Source organism: Colobus angolensis, unplaced genomic scaffold (assembly GCF_000951035.1).
Source record: "Colobus angolensis palliatus isolate OR3802 unplaced genomic scaffold, Cang.pa_1.0 Scaffold352, whole genome shotgun sequence".
In the NCBI taxonomy this organism is placed as follows: domain Eukaryota; kingdom Metazoa; phylum Chordata; class Mammalia; order Primates; family Cercopithecidae; genus Colobus; species Colobus angolensis.
In genome coordinates this window covers 1,025,182-1,040,312 of record NW_012116844.1, presented here as the reverse complement: position 1 = coordinate 1,040,312, position 15,131 = coordinate 1,025,182, and the positions used below count along the sequence as shown (strand labels likewise).

At 38.0% G+C, this 15,131-nt stretch overlaps 1 protein-coding gene across 4 annotated transcripts in view; it reads left to right on the top strand.

Annotated features, from left to right (window-relative positions):
* Positions 1–15,131, top strand: part of EPC1 (enhancer of polycomb homolog 1 (Drosophila)) — a 111,015-nt gene that overhangs the window by 79,045 nt on the left and 16,839 nt on the right. For all 4 annotated transcript variants that reach the window (XM_011952946.1, XM_011952945.1, XM_011952944.1 and 1 more), the window contains exons 3-10: positions 6,223–6,368; positions 6,766–6,972; positions 7,318–7,466; positions 8,541–8,700; positions 12,565–12,741; positions 12,824–12,913; positions 12,996–13,144; positions 14,777–15,129. In XM_011952946.1, the coding sequence (XP_011808336.1) occupies positions 6,223–6,368; positions 6,766–6,972; positions 7,318–7,466; positions 8,541–8,700; positions 12,565–12,741; positions 12,824–12,913; positions 12,996–13,144; positions 14,777–15,129 (1,431 nt within the window). The remainder of the gene's footprint in view (positions 1–6,222; positions 6,369–6,765; positions 6,973–7,317; positions 7,467–8,540; positions 8,701–12,564; positions 12,742–12,823; positions 12,914–12,995; positions 13,145–14,776; positions 15,130–15,131) is intronic.

Genomic DNA, 15,131 nt, shown 5'->3' with positions numbered 1-15,131 from the left:
TGAGAGGCAGAGGTTGCAGTGAGCCAAGATCGTACCACTGCACTCCAGCCTGGGTGACAGAGCAAGACTCCATCTCAGAAAAAAAAAAAAAAAAGAGTTGAATTGATACAATATAGAAAGAATGCTAGGTTAGAAAATCATTTTTTCAATTATAAATCAGGGTTGGATCAGACTGGAATCATCAGTGTGTGCTCAACAAGAGAGGAAATTTTGATGAGGAGATTTGCATGGCGTTAAGCTCTCCCCACCAACCACTCATTAATTACAAGGAAGAAAAAAAAATCGGGCAACATCTTGACTGATGATCAAAATTGTCGTTACTTATGAGAAACAGATGAACATTGTGTAGCTCTAGATGTGGATATTCTGAGAAGGACTTAAAAAGTTTATTTTACAATAACCTAGCCAAGAATATGTAATCTAATCACAATGGAGAAAAAAAATCAGAAAAAAACAGAGTGAGGAATGTACTACTACTACTACTACTACTAATGATGATGATGGAGGCTTGGGGAGAGGGACATATCCAAAGAACATCTATGTCTTAAAAGACAGTGGTGGCCAGGCACGGGAACTCAGGCCTGTAATCCCAGCACTTTGGGAGGCCGAGGTGGGCAGGCCACTGAGGTCAGGAGTTCAAGACCAGCCCGGCCAACATGGTAAAAACCCGTCTTTACTAAAAATACAAAAATTAGCCGGGCGTGGTGACAAGTGCCTGTAGTCCCAGCTACTTGGGAGGCTGAGGCAGGAGAATTGCTTGAACTCAGGAGGCAGAGGTTGCAGTGAGCCGAGATTGTGCTGCTGCACTCCAGTCTGGGCAACAGCGTGAGATTCCATCTCAAAAAACAAAACAAAACAAAAAAGCCATTATGAATATAATGTACCCTCCTATGGCCTAGAAAATGAAAAAACAGCATGTATAATGAAAGTGCCCACAAGCACGAGCACATGTGCACATAATAAAACAAAATAAAAATTTAACAGTAGCTGAATCTGGGTAAAGAGTATGCAGGTGTTCCTTGTACTGTTTTTATTTCAACAACTTGTATAAGTTTTGGCTTCTAAATAAAGTTTTTTTAATGGATACATTTTTCCTAAAGTAGAACCTACATTTTCGTTACCTCTCTGAACGGATATCCTGTCTTTGTGCTCTGATTCTGAAATATTATTTTCTCCTTCCCTCTGCCTGCCTCAACATCCCCTGCAGCATATTCTTCTGGTACCACTTTCTGACAGATAAAATCTATAGCAGCAACCAGAGAACTTTATGTATGAAAGATCTTATATCTGAGATTTCAAATCTAATATTCCCCTTTTTCACTCCCTAAGTACATTCTAGAAGTGACCCCAAGCTCTAGCTTTTAAGCAAAGGAAACTGAAGATTTTCATGATCTAGCTAGTCAGCAATATCTTTGTCTTAGATCTAAAGCAAGGATGTCAAATACCTGTGACCCCATAGTAAATAACACCTTCACAACAGTCTTTCTGCTGCTCAGAACTGGTATCAAGAGCTTTGCAAGTAGATATTATTAATCATGTAGTTAGTGCTCGTGTTGAAACTGCTGTGACAATTTTTCTTCAACCTTGGGTAGTGTTCCTTCCTTCCTTTCAATCAGGGAGTAGATTCTGTTCCTAATCCACATTGTGTGCTGTTTCATGGATCCAGATATCCTTTCACTATTTGCTTCCTGTATTTTTAAAATGCTGTTTGAAGTTATGGACATACTCACCTAATGCACACTTAGTTTGGGTCATAAATGGCACTTGTTCCATAGACACTTACATTTCATCTCTATTACTAAACTTTAATATCTTTGTCTTAGATCTAAGGCAAGGATATCAAATACTTCCCACCCCATGGTAAATATCTATTACTAGACTCTAAAGACAATGATTTGTACCAGCCTGAATTTCCTTTAAAATAATCTAATCAGCCGGTCTCAGTGGCTCACGCCTGTAATCCCAGCGCTCTGGGAGGCCAAGGCGGGCGGATCACGAGGTCAGGAGATCGAGACCATCCTGGCTAACACGGTGAAACCCCGTCTCTACTAAAAAATACAAAAAATTAGCTGGATGTGGTGGTGGGTGCCTGTAGTCCCAGCTACCCAGGAGGCTGAGGCAAGAGAATGGTTTGAACCCAGGAGGCGGAGCTTGCAATGAGCCGAGGTCATTCCACTGCACTCCGGCCTGGGCGACAGAGCGAGACTCCATCTCAAAAATAAAAATAATAATAATAATCTAACCAATGTATAAGTCCTGTTGTATTTTACTTAGGCTTATTTTGTGTCTGCATGGTAGTTATGGTATACTTTTTCCTACGTCTGTGTATCACACATAATACTGTGTTTTGTTTACCTGTGTGCATCTCTGGGTTTATTCCTATCAGAATATTTTTAAAGGAGCCAGCTTCCACAGCGTAGTTCTCATTATTGAAGAATATAGGCCAGGTGCGGTGGCTCACGCTTGTAATCCTAGCACTTTGGGAGGCCAAGGCGGGCAGATCACCTTAGGTCAGGAGTTCGAGACCAGCCCAGTCAACATGGTGAAATCCCATCTCTACTAAAAAATACAAAAATTAGCCAGGCGTGGTGGCAGGCACGTGTAATCCCAGCTACTCAGGAGGCTGAGTGAGGCAAGAATAGCACTTGAACCCGGGAGGCGGAGATTGCAGTGAGCTAAGATCACGGCGTTGCACTCCAGCCTGGGCAACAAGAGCGAAACTCCATCTAAAAAAAGAATTACTAACAAGCTAGGTCTCACTTTAATTGATAGAACTTAATTAGAAGAGATGACCTATTTGCCTGTTTTTCTTTAGACCCTGTTTTTTACTTTGAACACACCCAATAACATGACCCAGAAAATCTGAAGGTACTCCTAATTCTTGGAACATGATGAATATTTTACTTTTTTATTAGCTTGGGTTGAGGTGTTATTTGGAAGCTGCAGATTCAGCTACAGCTAAATTACATATTAAGGTTGTTGACTGTGGGTTTTTTGGTCAAATGAAATTCCAAGGTGGGTTTTTACATGTTAGCTTTTCTCTAGGGCTAGAGTGCAGTGGCACTATCTCAGCTCACTGCAACCTCCACCTCCCAGGTTCAAGCAATTCTCCTGCCTCAGCCTCCCGAGTAGTTGGGATTACAGGCGCCTGCCACCGTGCCCAGCTAAATTTTGTAGTTTTAGTAGAGAGAGGGTTTCACCATGTTGGCCAGGCTGGTCTGGAACTCCTGACCTCACGATCCACCTGCCTTGGCCTCCCAAAGTGCTGGGATTACAGGCGTGAGCCACCATGCCTAGCCCCTGTTTAAGATTTTATATGAGTTTGCACTGAATAAAAGAAAAGCCTCTTGGAGAGGCAAAAGGGCTTGGACACTCAGGTCCTTGTTAACATCAGAGGGAAAGACCCTGAGCTCCTTGATTCGTATGATAGAAATCATCCTTTTCAGTCTTGATATAGCCCCTGATATGTTGGGTGTGACTTGTCATTGATAATATAATACCAGAAGCTATGGCAAATGTATTTTGATGCGAAGCAAAGTGATCCTTGGCAAGCTAGTTTTGTTTTTATGAATAATTAAGCTTTGTGATTGTGGTTTGACATGTGATACGATCTAAAGAAGGGGATGCCAAACTGTCGTGTGTAAATGAGATCCTAAAAATGAAATACAACCTTAAAAAGCAGAACATTGGCCGGGCGCAGTGGCTCATGCCTGTAATCCCAGCACTTTGGGAGGCCGGGGTGGGTGGATCATGACTTCAGGAGTTCAAGACCAGCCAGCCTGGCCAAGATGCTGAAACCCCGTCTCTACTACAAAAAAAAAAAAACCTATGAAAATTAGCCAGGCATCATAGCAGGCTCCTGTAATCCCAGCTACTTGGGAGGCTGAGGCAGGAGAATCGCTTGAACCCGGGCGGCAGAGGTTGTAGTAAGCTGAGATCGCCCCATTGCACTCCAGCGTGAGTGACAGAGAGAGACTCTGTCTCAAAAAAAAAAAAAAAAAAAACCGGAACATTGAAAACATTGCTAGTTGGTTGCTATCAATTTGGCTTTCTGGATTATTTTGATCAGTGCTCTTAATTTAATAGAACTTTGTGTGATGATGGAAATGTTCTGTAATCTGTGCTAATACAACACTAGCCACATATAGCTATTGTAGCACTGTGGCGATTGTGACTGAGGAACTGAATTTTATTTAATTAATATAAATTCAGTTAGCCACACATGGCTAGTGGTTACCATATCAGACAACACAGACTGCATTATTTTGGTTAGGCACAAAATACATCAAGTGTTTTTAATCTAACAATTTCAATCAACTTGAGGATCTCTAAAAGCCTGTTTACATAATAATGACAAAATGAGATGATGGAAAATCATTGGAGGGCCCATGATTGCAGGTACTGTGAGTACAGAGATGTTAACATCTAGAAATTTTTATAGTCTGAATACTTACTTATTTTAATTAGGAATGTTATCGAAGTGATATAGGTCAAAATAAAAAATAAAACAGTGAAATAATACATTCAACTGTACCAATATTTTTTTACTTCTCCAGGCCAGACACTATGTTAAGCTTTAAGCAGAGGTGGCGGTATTTGGCAGCTAAATAGTGCTCTTTGTACCTATCATAGACTTTAATGTCTGACTGGTTTTGGAGGTTATTTCCCCCCACTTTAATAGAGGTTACATTAGAATACTTTTCAGTAGAGTACTGCAAGCAGAGATGGTATACAAGGTGAAACCTGTTACCCTCCACTTAGAGGTACAGAAATAAAGAAGGCATGCCTCTCCCTAAAGAGATCACACACATTCTAATAGGGAGGCATGCTTAACGGTACATTATAAAGTATGAGAAGTGGGCTCTTAGCCACTAAAAAAGATGAAAGTGGTTAGGAACCACTTCTTGGGTGGGGAACAATCAAAAAAGGATTCTAGAGGAGTGATACCAGGCTGTGTGCTAAAAAGAATAAATAAGCATTTGCCTTCTTGGTGGCCAAGCAGAAAAACAGGGATTTTTGTAAAGGCCTGCACTATCATGAAATAGCATACTGGATGAAATCAATGAAATCTCATCTTACTAGATCATAAAAAGAACTGATGACACTGGAGAGAATAGGAAAAAAGGGCCTTACACCATTCTAAAGATGTGGAATCTAAGGTTAGTAGAAGGAATTAAGTAAGGGAAAGATGTGAGACAAATTTTTATGTTAAAGCTGTTTAATATTTTGCTTATCATATTCATACCAGCCTAACTTAATTTTGGTAAGTAATTAAACAACATTTGATAGTAGCAGTGGTTCTTGCCAGCAGATCTAAGATCCTCCCGTTTCCGTCAACATGACAGTGTTCCCATAGAGAAACAAACTTCCTAGGCAGGAATGTACTCACTGAGTGACAGCTGCTGAAAACTCAAAATCTGAAATGCTCCACATTTCGAAACTTGAGCACCAGTGTGATTCCACAAGTAGAAAATTATACACCTGCCCTCATGTGATGATGGGTCACATTCAAAACTTTGTTTCACGCACAAAATATTACATAAAATCACCATCAGGCTATGCATATAGGGTATATGTGAAAAAAATGAATTTTGTGTTTAGGCTTGGGTCCCACCCTCAAGAAATCTTACTATATTCAAATATTCCAAAACCCAAAACACTTCTGGTCCCAAGCATTTTGAATGAGGGATTCTCAATCTGTACTGTTATTGGTAGTGACTTCTAACACTTCAGCTTTAAAGACCGCTCCCTTAGCTTTTGGTAAAGTAGTTGAATAATCTACAAAATAGGACTTAAATATTATAGAAAAAAATCTTATTTAAAAGCCTTCTCCTTTTATATTGTAAAAATTGCCTATGTGATGATTTTTGATCTATAAAAATGGCACTTGCACATGGTTCAACCAAGTAAGTTTTAATGATTGCTTTATGTTCTTAATAATAGGCTTCTTGTTTGTTTGCTTTTAGGAGTGGTTGGAGGGGGTTGCATCCGTTGTCTTTTATTACTTATATGTATATTCATAGTGAAGATAATCTCCTTTCTTTAACTTTAAATGTGAAAGACAAATCTGGAAACTTAGATTGTTTGCGACTTTGAAAACAAAATCTAGAAATTCTTTCTTATTTCTTTAGAAAGTGTAGGTCTTGTTTTTATGCAGACATCTGTGAAGTTTTTGTTGGTGAATTCACACAGTAAATGATTGCATATGGTTCCTTCTGTCAGCTTTTAGTTTGGATGCTGAACAGCCAGATTATGATTTGGATTCTGAAGATGAAGTATTTGTGAATAAACTGAAAAAGAAAATGGACATCTGCCCATTGCAATTTGAGGAGATGATTGACCGCCTAGAAAAAGGCAGTGGTCAGCAGGTACAACTTCATTTGTATATAGCAAGTATATATATATTCTGTGTAAAGAACTGTATTGTATGGAAAGAGTGTGAGATTGTAGGTTGGGGGTAATCAGGCAGACTTTAGAGTTAAAAAGTATGAATTCAAATCTCACCTCTGCTTATCAGTAACCTGTGTAATCTTGAGCAATATGTTTAAATTTTTCTGTGCTTCGGTTCCCTTAGGATTGTTGTAAAGATTAAATAATGTATATAAAGCACCCTAGTTCAGTGACTGACATGGATAATGTACTCCTCAAGTTTCCCGTTTGTTAATAATGTTGTAATATCGATTATTGTCCTTTAAATTTAGAAGTAAATACTGATGAACCTTGTATGTGTATTGTATGAAAATGACATAATGGTTTTACATTTAGCCAGTCAGTCTGCAGGAAGCCAAACTACTGCTAAAAGAAGATGATGAACTAATTAGAGAAGTTTATGAATATTGGATTAAAAAGAGAAAAAACTGTCGAGGGCCATCTCTTATTCCATCAGTAAAACAAGAAAAGCGAGATGGTTCCAGCACAAATGATCCTTATGTGGCTTTTAGAAGGCGTACTGAAAAAATGCAGACTCGAAAAGTAAGTGAATTTGAAGAATTTTTTTGATAGTTATTTATATAATAATTATTTATAGTTAGGACTATCTCAATACTATAGTTTAATTTATATTCAAATATGACTTTCCAATTATAAGAAAAATACTTAAAATAAATTGAACTTAAGATTTATTATGCAGCTGTTAATGTTATATTTTAATGTTAATCCATTTAAAAATCAGTACAAAATTGATTTCCTGGTGATCTGTGCTCCCTTTTATTGTCTTTAAATTCTAATTTAACCCTTCAAATATATAAATTTAATGGGTCAATAACTATACCACTAGTTAGAAATACTTACATTAAACAAGCAACTTCACATTTGCAGAATCGCAAAAATGATGAAGCCTCTTACGAAAAAATGCTTAAGCTGCGACGAGATCTAAGTCGAGCTGTTACTATTCTAGAGATGATAAAAAGAAGAGAAAAAAGTAAAAGAGAGCTATTGCACTTAACACTGGAAATTATGGAAAAGAGGTAATGTATATTTTAATAATGTTAGAGGAAGTATAGTGCCATTAACGTTTTGTATATTGAGTTAATGTATTTCCTGTGCAATAATCTAATTACAGAAATATCTTTTTTTAATAATAGAGACTTTAAATTTGTGGTATGATACTTTTTATACTTTTACATATTTTCCTCTATTTTCTTTAAAAGTGACTGGATTCACTTAACACTGGACTGTTAAATAGAAAAGGGCAAAGAAAGAGGGGGAAAGGCCCATATATCTTACCACTCAAGCATTTGGCAAGGTACACAATGAAAACTTAAAAAAAAAAAAAAAAAACCCTGCCCTATTTCTAGTCCCTATCCCCAAAGAAAACCACTTTTAAATTTCTTGTGGTTACTTTTAGAAAAATTACTTTTAAAGCCCAGGCAATTCTAGTTAGCAGAAAGATCCATAGCACCATTTTAGGCATTACTTTCAACTTCTTCACCAAATCTTTCACCAAAATTGCTACGTTAAAATTCCAACTTTTGATTTCTTCCCCACAGTCCTCTATTTATATGCCATGATAAAGCTATAAGCCAAAAAAGTAAAAGGAAGAAACAAAAGGAATTATGTAATCTTTAATTTTAAGAGGCATTGAATAGTCAAAGTTTAACTACAATCTTGCCTTAAATGTAATTGGTATTTATAATTACATCCTAGTCAACTAGTTATTAATGGTTATAAAGATAAATACTTACAAAATTAACTTTCCAAAATTTTCTTCTTTTTCCTGCTTTATTTAGGTATAATTGACAAATAAAAATTACATATTTTGTATGTTGATCAAAGGGTACAAACCTACAGTTATGAAATGAATAAGTTCTGGAGACCTAATGTACAGCATGGTTAATAACAATGTATTATATACTTGAAATTTGCTAAGAGTAGATCTTAAGTAATCTCACCACATATACACGCAAGGTAATTATGTAAGGTGATGGATATGTTAATTAGCTTGATTGTGGTAATCATTTCACAGTATAAATGTATATCAAAACATCACGTTGTATTCCTTAAATATATGTAATTTTAAACTTTCATTTGTATAATTTTAGGTATAATTTGGGCGATTACAATGGAGAGATCATGTCTGAGGTTATGGCACAGAGACAGCCAATGAAACCTACTTATGCCATCCCCATCATCCCTATTACTAATAGCAGTCAATTTAAACACCAGGAAACAATGGATGTGAAGGAGTTCAAAGTTAATAAGGTGATTAATGTTTTTGTGATAATAGTATAATGGGATGGTATTTTATCATCAGAATGAAGGTTAAAAAGAAAAATACATATAGGTTGGGCACGGTGGTTCATGCCTGTAATCCCAGCACTTCGGGAGACAGAGGTGGGTGGATCGCCCGAGGTCAGGAGTTCGGGACCAGCCTGACCAACATGGTGAAACGCCGTCTCTACTAATAATACAAAAAAATTAGCCAGGCATGGTGGCATGCGCCTGCAATCCCAGCTACTCGGGAGGCTGAGACAGGAGAATTAATTGAACCCAGGAGGTAGAGGTTGCAGTGAGCCGAGATCGCACCACTGCAATACAGCCTGGGTGACAAAGCAAGATTCCATCTCAAAAAAAAAAAGATAAAAAAAGAAAAATACATATAAACCCCACCTTAATGTATACTGCAATGATTGTGCCATAATATGAAGAAAAGCAGAATTTTAATCTATAATTAAAATTTTATTTTTGTTTCTCTTCCTTATAAAGGGAAGCTTTTGTTACTATATCTGATAAAAGGAAAAATACTCCTTTTACAAGTTGTAGGATTATGAAGTATTGAAATAATTCATACAAAATATGGAGAGTTAGGGAGAAAGGGATGAAATCCTCCCTGATCAGATGAGTTTTTCTTTCTTTCTTTCTTTATTTTTTTTTTGAGATGGAGTCTTGCTCTGTCACCCAGGCTGGAGTGCAGTGGCACACTGTCAGCTCACTGCAACCTCCACCCCCCGAGTTTAAGCGATTCTCCTGCCTCGCCTCCTCTAGTAGCTGAAACTACAGGTAGTGTGCGCCACCACGCTGGGATAACTTTTGTAATTTTAGTAGAGATGGGGTTTCGCCATGTAGGCCAGGCTGGTCTCAAACTCTTGACCTCAGGTGATCCGCCTGTCTCAGCCTCCCAAAGTGCTGGACTACAGGTGTGAGCCACCAAACCCGGCCTCAGATGAGTTTTTCTGTCTTTTGTGGACACAATCATGTATAAGAAGGAATTTTGGTATCTTAATAGTTTGTAATATAATGATTTAGAAATGGAAATATTTGACAGATTAGTATTTAACCAAATCACAATTTGTGAAGAATAAAATTTGTGAGAGGAAATAAAATTAGTGAAGGGAAACTGAGGTAAATAAAGGGGAGCCATTAATTAAGTGGCACTTTCTTGGAAAGTGTACATCTGAGGAAAAAGTACCTTATGCATTTTTTTGTGTGAAATTTTTCATGACCGGGCGAGTGGTTCATGCCTGTAAGTAATCCCAGCACTCTGGGAAGCCGAGGCGGGCGGATCATGAGGTCAGGAGATCGAGACCATCCTGACTAACATGGTGAAACCCCATCTGTACTAAAAACACAAAAAAATTAGCCAGGCGTGGTGGTGGGCGCCTGTAGTCCCAGCTACTTCAGAGGCTTAGCAGGAGAACTGCGTGAACCCGGGAGGCGGAACTTGCAGTGAGCCAAGATCACGCCACTGCACTCCAGCCTGGGCGACAGAGTGACTCTGTCTCAAAAAAAATGTTTCATGAAACTTTGCATCTACCATACCAGTTAATTTGAGGAATGGGCACATTTGTCATCAGTTTTATCTCCCCTGTGTCATTTAATATCATTGTCACACAGGTTTTTTTTGTGTGTGTGGTAAACAGACCTTCCAGCCTGAATGTACAACCTGCCACACCAGTTTGAATGAATGATGATTTCCCCAGCCTGGACTTTTTTTGGAGGGGAGAGGGGGGAGGTGTTTAAAGCAGTGCCAGGGACCAGACCATTTTGTGAAAAAACATGGACTTTTTTTTTTCCCCACTTTGTTAACATAGACATTTTGATTTTTAAAAAACGTAGGGGAGGATGGGAGGAAGAATAGAGTTATTCTCGTTACTCTCTTCAGTAATCTGGAAAGTTAGAGCTGTGCCCCAAAATACTGTTTTAGTTTACTCATGTAAGTTTTTATTTAAATTTTGCATTGATCTAAATTTTATGTCCTGCATTTATAATATATTAGTTCTAAATGTATCTTTAAAGCTGAATGGGATTGTTTCCACTGTTACTATTTTTTTTTTTTTTATTTGAGACGGAGTCTCGCTCTGTCGCCCAGGCTGGAGTGCAGTGGCGCAGTCTTGGCTCACTGCAACCTCCGCCTCCTGGGTTCAAGTGATTCTCCTGCCTCAGCCTCCCAAATAGCTGGGACTACAGGCACGTGCCACCACACCTGGCTAATTTTTTGTATTTTTAGTAGAGACGGGGTTTCACCGTGTTAGCCAGGATGGTCTCAATCTCTTGACCTCATGATCTGCCCGCCTCGGCCTCCCAAAGTGTTGGGATTACAGGCATGAGCCACCCCGCCTGGCCTCCCACTCTTAACTGTTTTAATGTCGTCCCCCAATCTGAGCCCTACATGATTTTGTGAACTACTTTAGTATTATCCTTCAGTTTTCATATTTTAAGATTAATTATCCTATTCTTTGCTTTCCTCTGTATGTGCCACTCACACTTAAAAGTTACGTACTTTAGGCCAGGTGCGGCAGCTTACGCCTATAATCCCAACACTTTGGGAGGTAGAGGTAGGCAGATCACTTGAGTTCAAGAGTTTGAAACCAGCCTGGCCAACATGGCGAAACCCCATCTCTACTAAAAATACAAAAAAATTAGCCAGGTGTGGTGGCGTGAGCCTGTAATCCCAGCTACTTGGGAGGCTGAGGCAGGAACATCACTTGAACCTGGGAGGCAGAGATTGCAATGAGCCGAGATCGCACCGCTGTACTCCAGCCTAAGTGACAGAGCAAGTGACTCCATCTCAAAGAAAAAAAGAAAAAAGAAAAAAGTAATAGTAATGTAGTCCTCAAGCACTGCCCTAGCTGATGGTTGATGTTAATTTTTAAATAATGTTTTGCATTGCCATGGCCAGCTTTTGATTTGATTATCCTGTCAAATACAACAGTAGAAATTGTAGAGAGATGCCTTATGGTTTGGGAAAGCCATGGTTTTCCCAAAAAACCATAATGTCATAAACTACATAAAACGTAACATAAATATTTAACGTATTCACATAACCATGGTGCTTGCCATGATCTTTTTCTTTCCAACAAATACAATTTTTGCCACTACTTTACCTTACCTATTGCCTACATATCAAATTCATACTTCTCCCAACCTTTGCCATCATCTGTAATCCATGTTTCTAACGTGCTGTGTTCCATCAGCTCAGTTACTCTTGCCTATATATTTTATCCTGAATTTCCCCTATTTAATGATTTCATATCTTTATCCATTAAAACTGTTCAAAATTCACCATTTCAGAAAGCTTTCATTGTTCAGCCCGCAAATCCTTACTACTCTTTATTTGTATAACCCCTCGGTCAGCATTATGACTTTGTTTTCTACTATGTTCACAGGTTTCTGTAGTTTGCTTTCTGTATATACGAAGACATTTTCATTATTGTTTGTCCTATATTTATTATTTCTTGAGAATAAGGACTAGACAATCCCCTTTTAAAAAAAATTATCTCTAGAATTTTCATAGAAAATTAAGAAAATGAGAGGAACCAGCAGTAAATATACTAATTGCAGTTGTAAGACTTCAGAAGTTGGAGAACTTCTGTTCTCTCCTTTTATTTTAATTGAAACAAAATTGTTTGTGTGATTATGTTTAGATTGTAGGACAAATTTATGCTTTCATGGAGGCCAACTTCTCTAGACTTTACACTATAAGATGGCCAAACATAGAGTCTTGTGTCTCTTATGAATATGAATGCCCTCATTATAGCAATAAACTTCTTTTTAAAATTTCCCCCAAAACTGCAGGTTTGTTGAACATGGTTTCTGGTGTATAATTAATTCATGTCTTTTTTGCAGCAAGATAAAGCTGATCTTATCCGACCGAAACGGAAATATGAAAAGAAGCCCAAAGTCTTACCATCGTCTGCCGCTGCTACTCCCCAACAGACGAGTCCTGCTGCACTGCCAGTTTTCAATGCTAAAGATCTGAATCAGTATGACTTTCCCAGCTCAGACGAAGAACCTCTCTCCCAGGTACAAATACAATTCTCTGTGAACGTTGAGGAGGGATACAGGAAGTCATATATCTGACCTACTTTCTTTATTTCATTTAAAGGTTTTGTCTGGCTCTTCGGAAGCTGAGGAAGACAATGATCCTGATGGTCCTTTTGCTTTCCGTAGGAAAGCAGGCTGTCAGTACTATGCTGTAAGTTTCAGACTGTCTTTGTAAATAACAAACTGTTTACCTTTAACTGACAAAATTAAATAATTTGGATTTTTTTTTAAAGCCTCACTTAGACCAAACTGGCAACTGGCCTTGGACTAGTCCTAAAGATGGAGGATTAGGGGATGTGCGATATAGATACTGCTTAACTACTCTCACCGTACCCCAAAGGTGTATTGGATTTGCACGAAGACGGGTTGGGCGCGGTGGAAGGTAAGGTATTTCTATATTCCTAGCAGAAGGATTTTTTAGGCATTAGGGTGATCGAATTTAACTTTTAAAGTCAGGTAATCCCTCTGAACAACTCATTAGTTCCTATTTGCTATTCTTAACTGATTTGTTGACTAAAATATTTTTGCTGCTGTACTACCTGGTTCTTACACATCCATAGCTTTTGTCATAACTCTAATGGGTCCCTAGTGGACCTGCTTTTCTCCCCAAGGTGGAAAACTTCAGATAAATTATCAAGGGATAGAATTGTGAGAAAAGGCAACAGATGAAGACAAGTGTAAATCCTGATTGTGCACAGTGTATTAAGTTAAAGAAACTGCAAAAAAGTTGTTTCACACTAACTAGTATAATGGGTTTAACCTGACAATGAAAAGGATCCATGCATAACCTGATCTTGACATCGCAGTTTGTCAGGATCTAATTGTTCTTCCTTTGTTTAAACCTTGTAGAATTCCTTCCTTCATACTCTAAATGTCTTTATGCAAGAAGTTGTTCATATAGGGACAGGAAACAAATGACAGAACACATAAACTCAAGGAGTGGAGAGACGTTAATGTATAATGTGTGGGGAAAATTAAAAGGGAAAGCAAATAATGGTATCAAGGCAATTTTTCAGGAAGAAACCTAAGGGTATATTTATGATAAACCAATGGCTTATACAAATTTTTTTTTGTCTTTAACTCTTAATTGCAGAGCGTTTTTTTTTTTATTATTTAAACGTTGGTTAAGAATTATCTAAGCACTGAAATACATTTTATTTAGTCCTCTTTTTTCCATCGCTATGTTGGCATCAGGAGCAGTGAAAATTCTCTACATTGGCTATATTTTATTCTATTACTAACATTAATCAATGTTATTTTGAATTGGAGTCATTTATAATGTTTATATGAATAACAAGAGGCCAGGCATGGTGGCTCACACCTGTAATCCCAGCACTTTGGGAGGCCAAGGTGGGTGGATCACTTGAGGTCAGGAGTTTGAGACCAGCCTGACCAACATGGGGAAATCCCATCTCCACAAAAAACACAAAAATTAGCTGGGCATGGTGGCAGGCGCCTGTAATCTCAGTTACTTGGGAGGCTGAGGCAGGAGAATCACTTGAACCCCGGGGCGGAGGTTGCAGTGAACCAAGATCGCACAATTGTACTCCAATCTGGGTGACAGAGTAAAACTCCATCTCAATCAATCAATAACTTAAGAATATATCCTCTAGAGTAGTGGATCTCAAATATTTTGTCTATAAGAAATGTTAATAGTATAAAATACTATGTTTTTTTGTTGCTTTTCTTCTTTCTTCACCCTTTCCCCCCAAAAGAATGAAGTTTTTGCTTCAATATAGAATAAATGTGTTCGCAACATTTTATAAAGCGTTCATTTTGGTGCTTTGTAATGGAAGTGAAAATCTTTGGTTGAAAAACAATTTGTTAAAAGAACTTTTATTAGAAATTGAGGTTATAGCCTATAAGAACCAAATACTAAAATAATCAACTTTAAAGCTTTAAATATTCAGTATGAGTTGGCCTTTTGGCAGTTGGGGGGAAAAGGAAAAAGATTTCATATATAATCTTTGAATAGCTATTTTAAATAACTGTTTCTTATCTGATTTTTTAATAGGGTCTTACTGGATAGAGCTCATTCAGACTATGACAGTGTGTTTCACCATCTGGATTTGGAAATGCTTTCCTCACCACAACATTCTCCAGTCAATCAGTTTGCCAATACCTCAGAAACAAATACCTCGGACAAATCTTTCTCTAAAGACCTCAGTCAGATACTAGTCAATATCAAATCATGTAGATGGCGGCATTTTAGGCCTCGGACACCATCCCTACATGACAGTGACAATGATGAACTCTCCTGTAGAAAATTATATAGGAGTATAAACCGAACAGGAACAGCACAACCTGGGACCCAGACATGCAGTACCTCTACGCAAAGTAAAAGTAGCAGTGGTTCAGCACACTTTGGT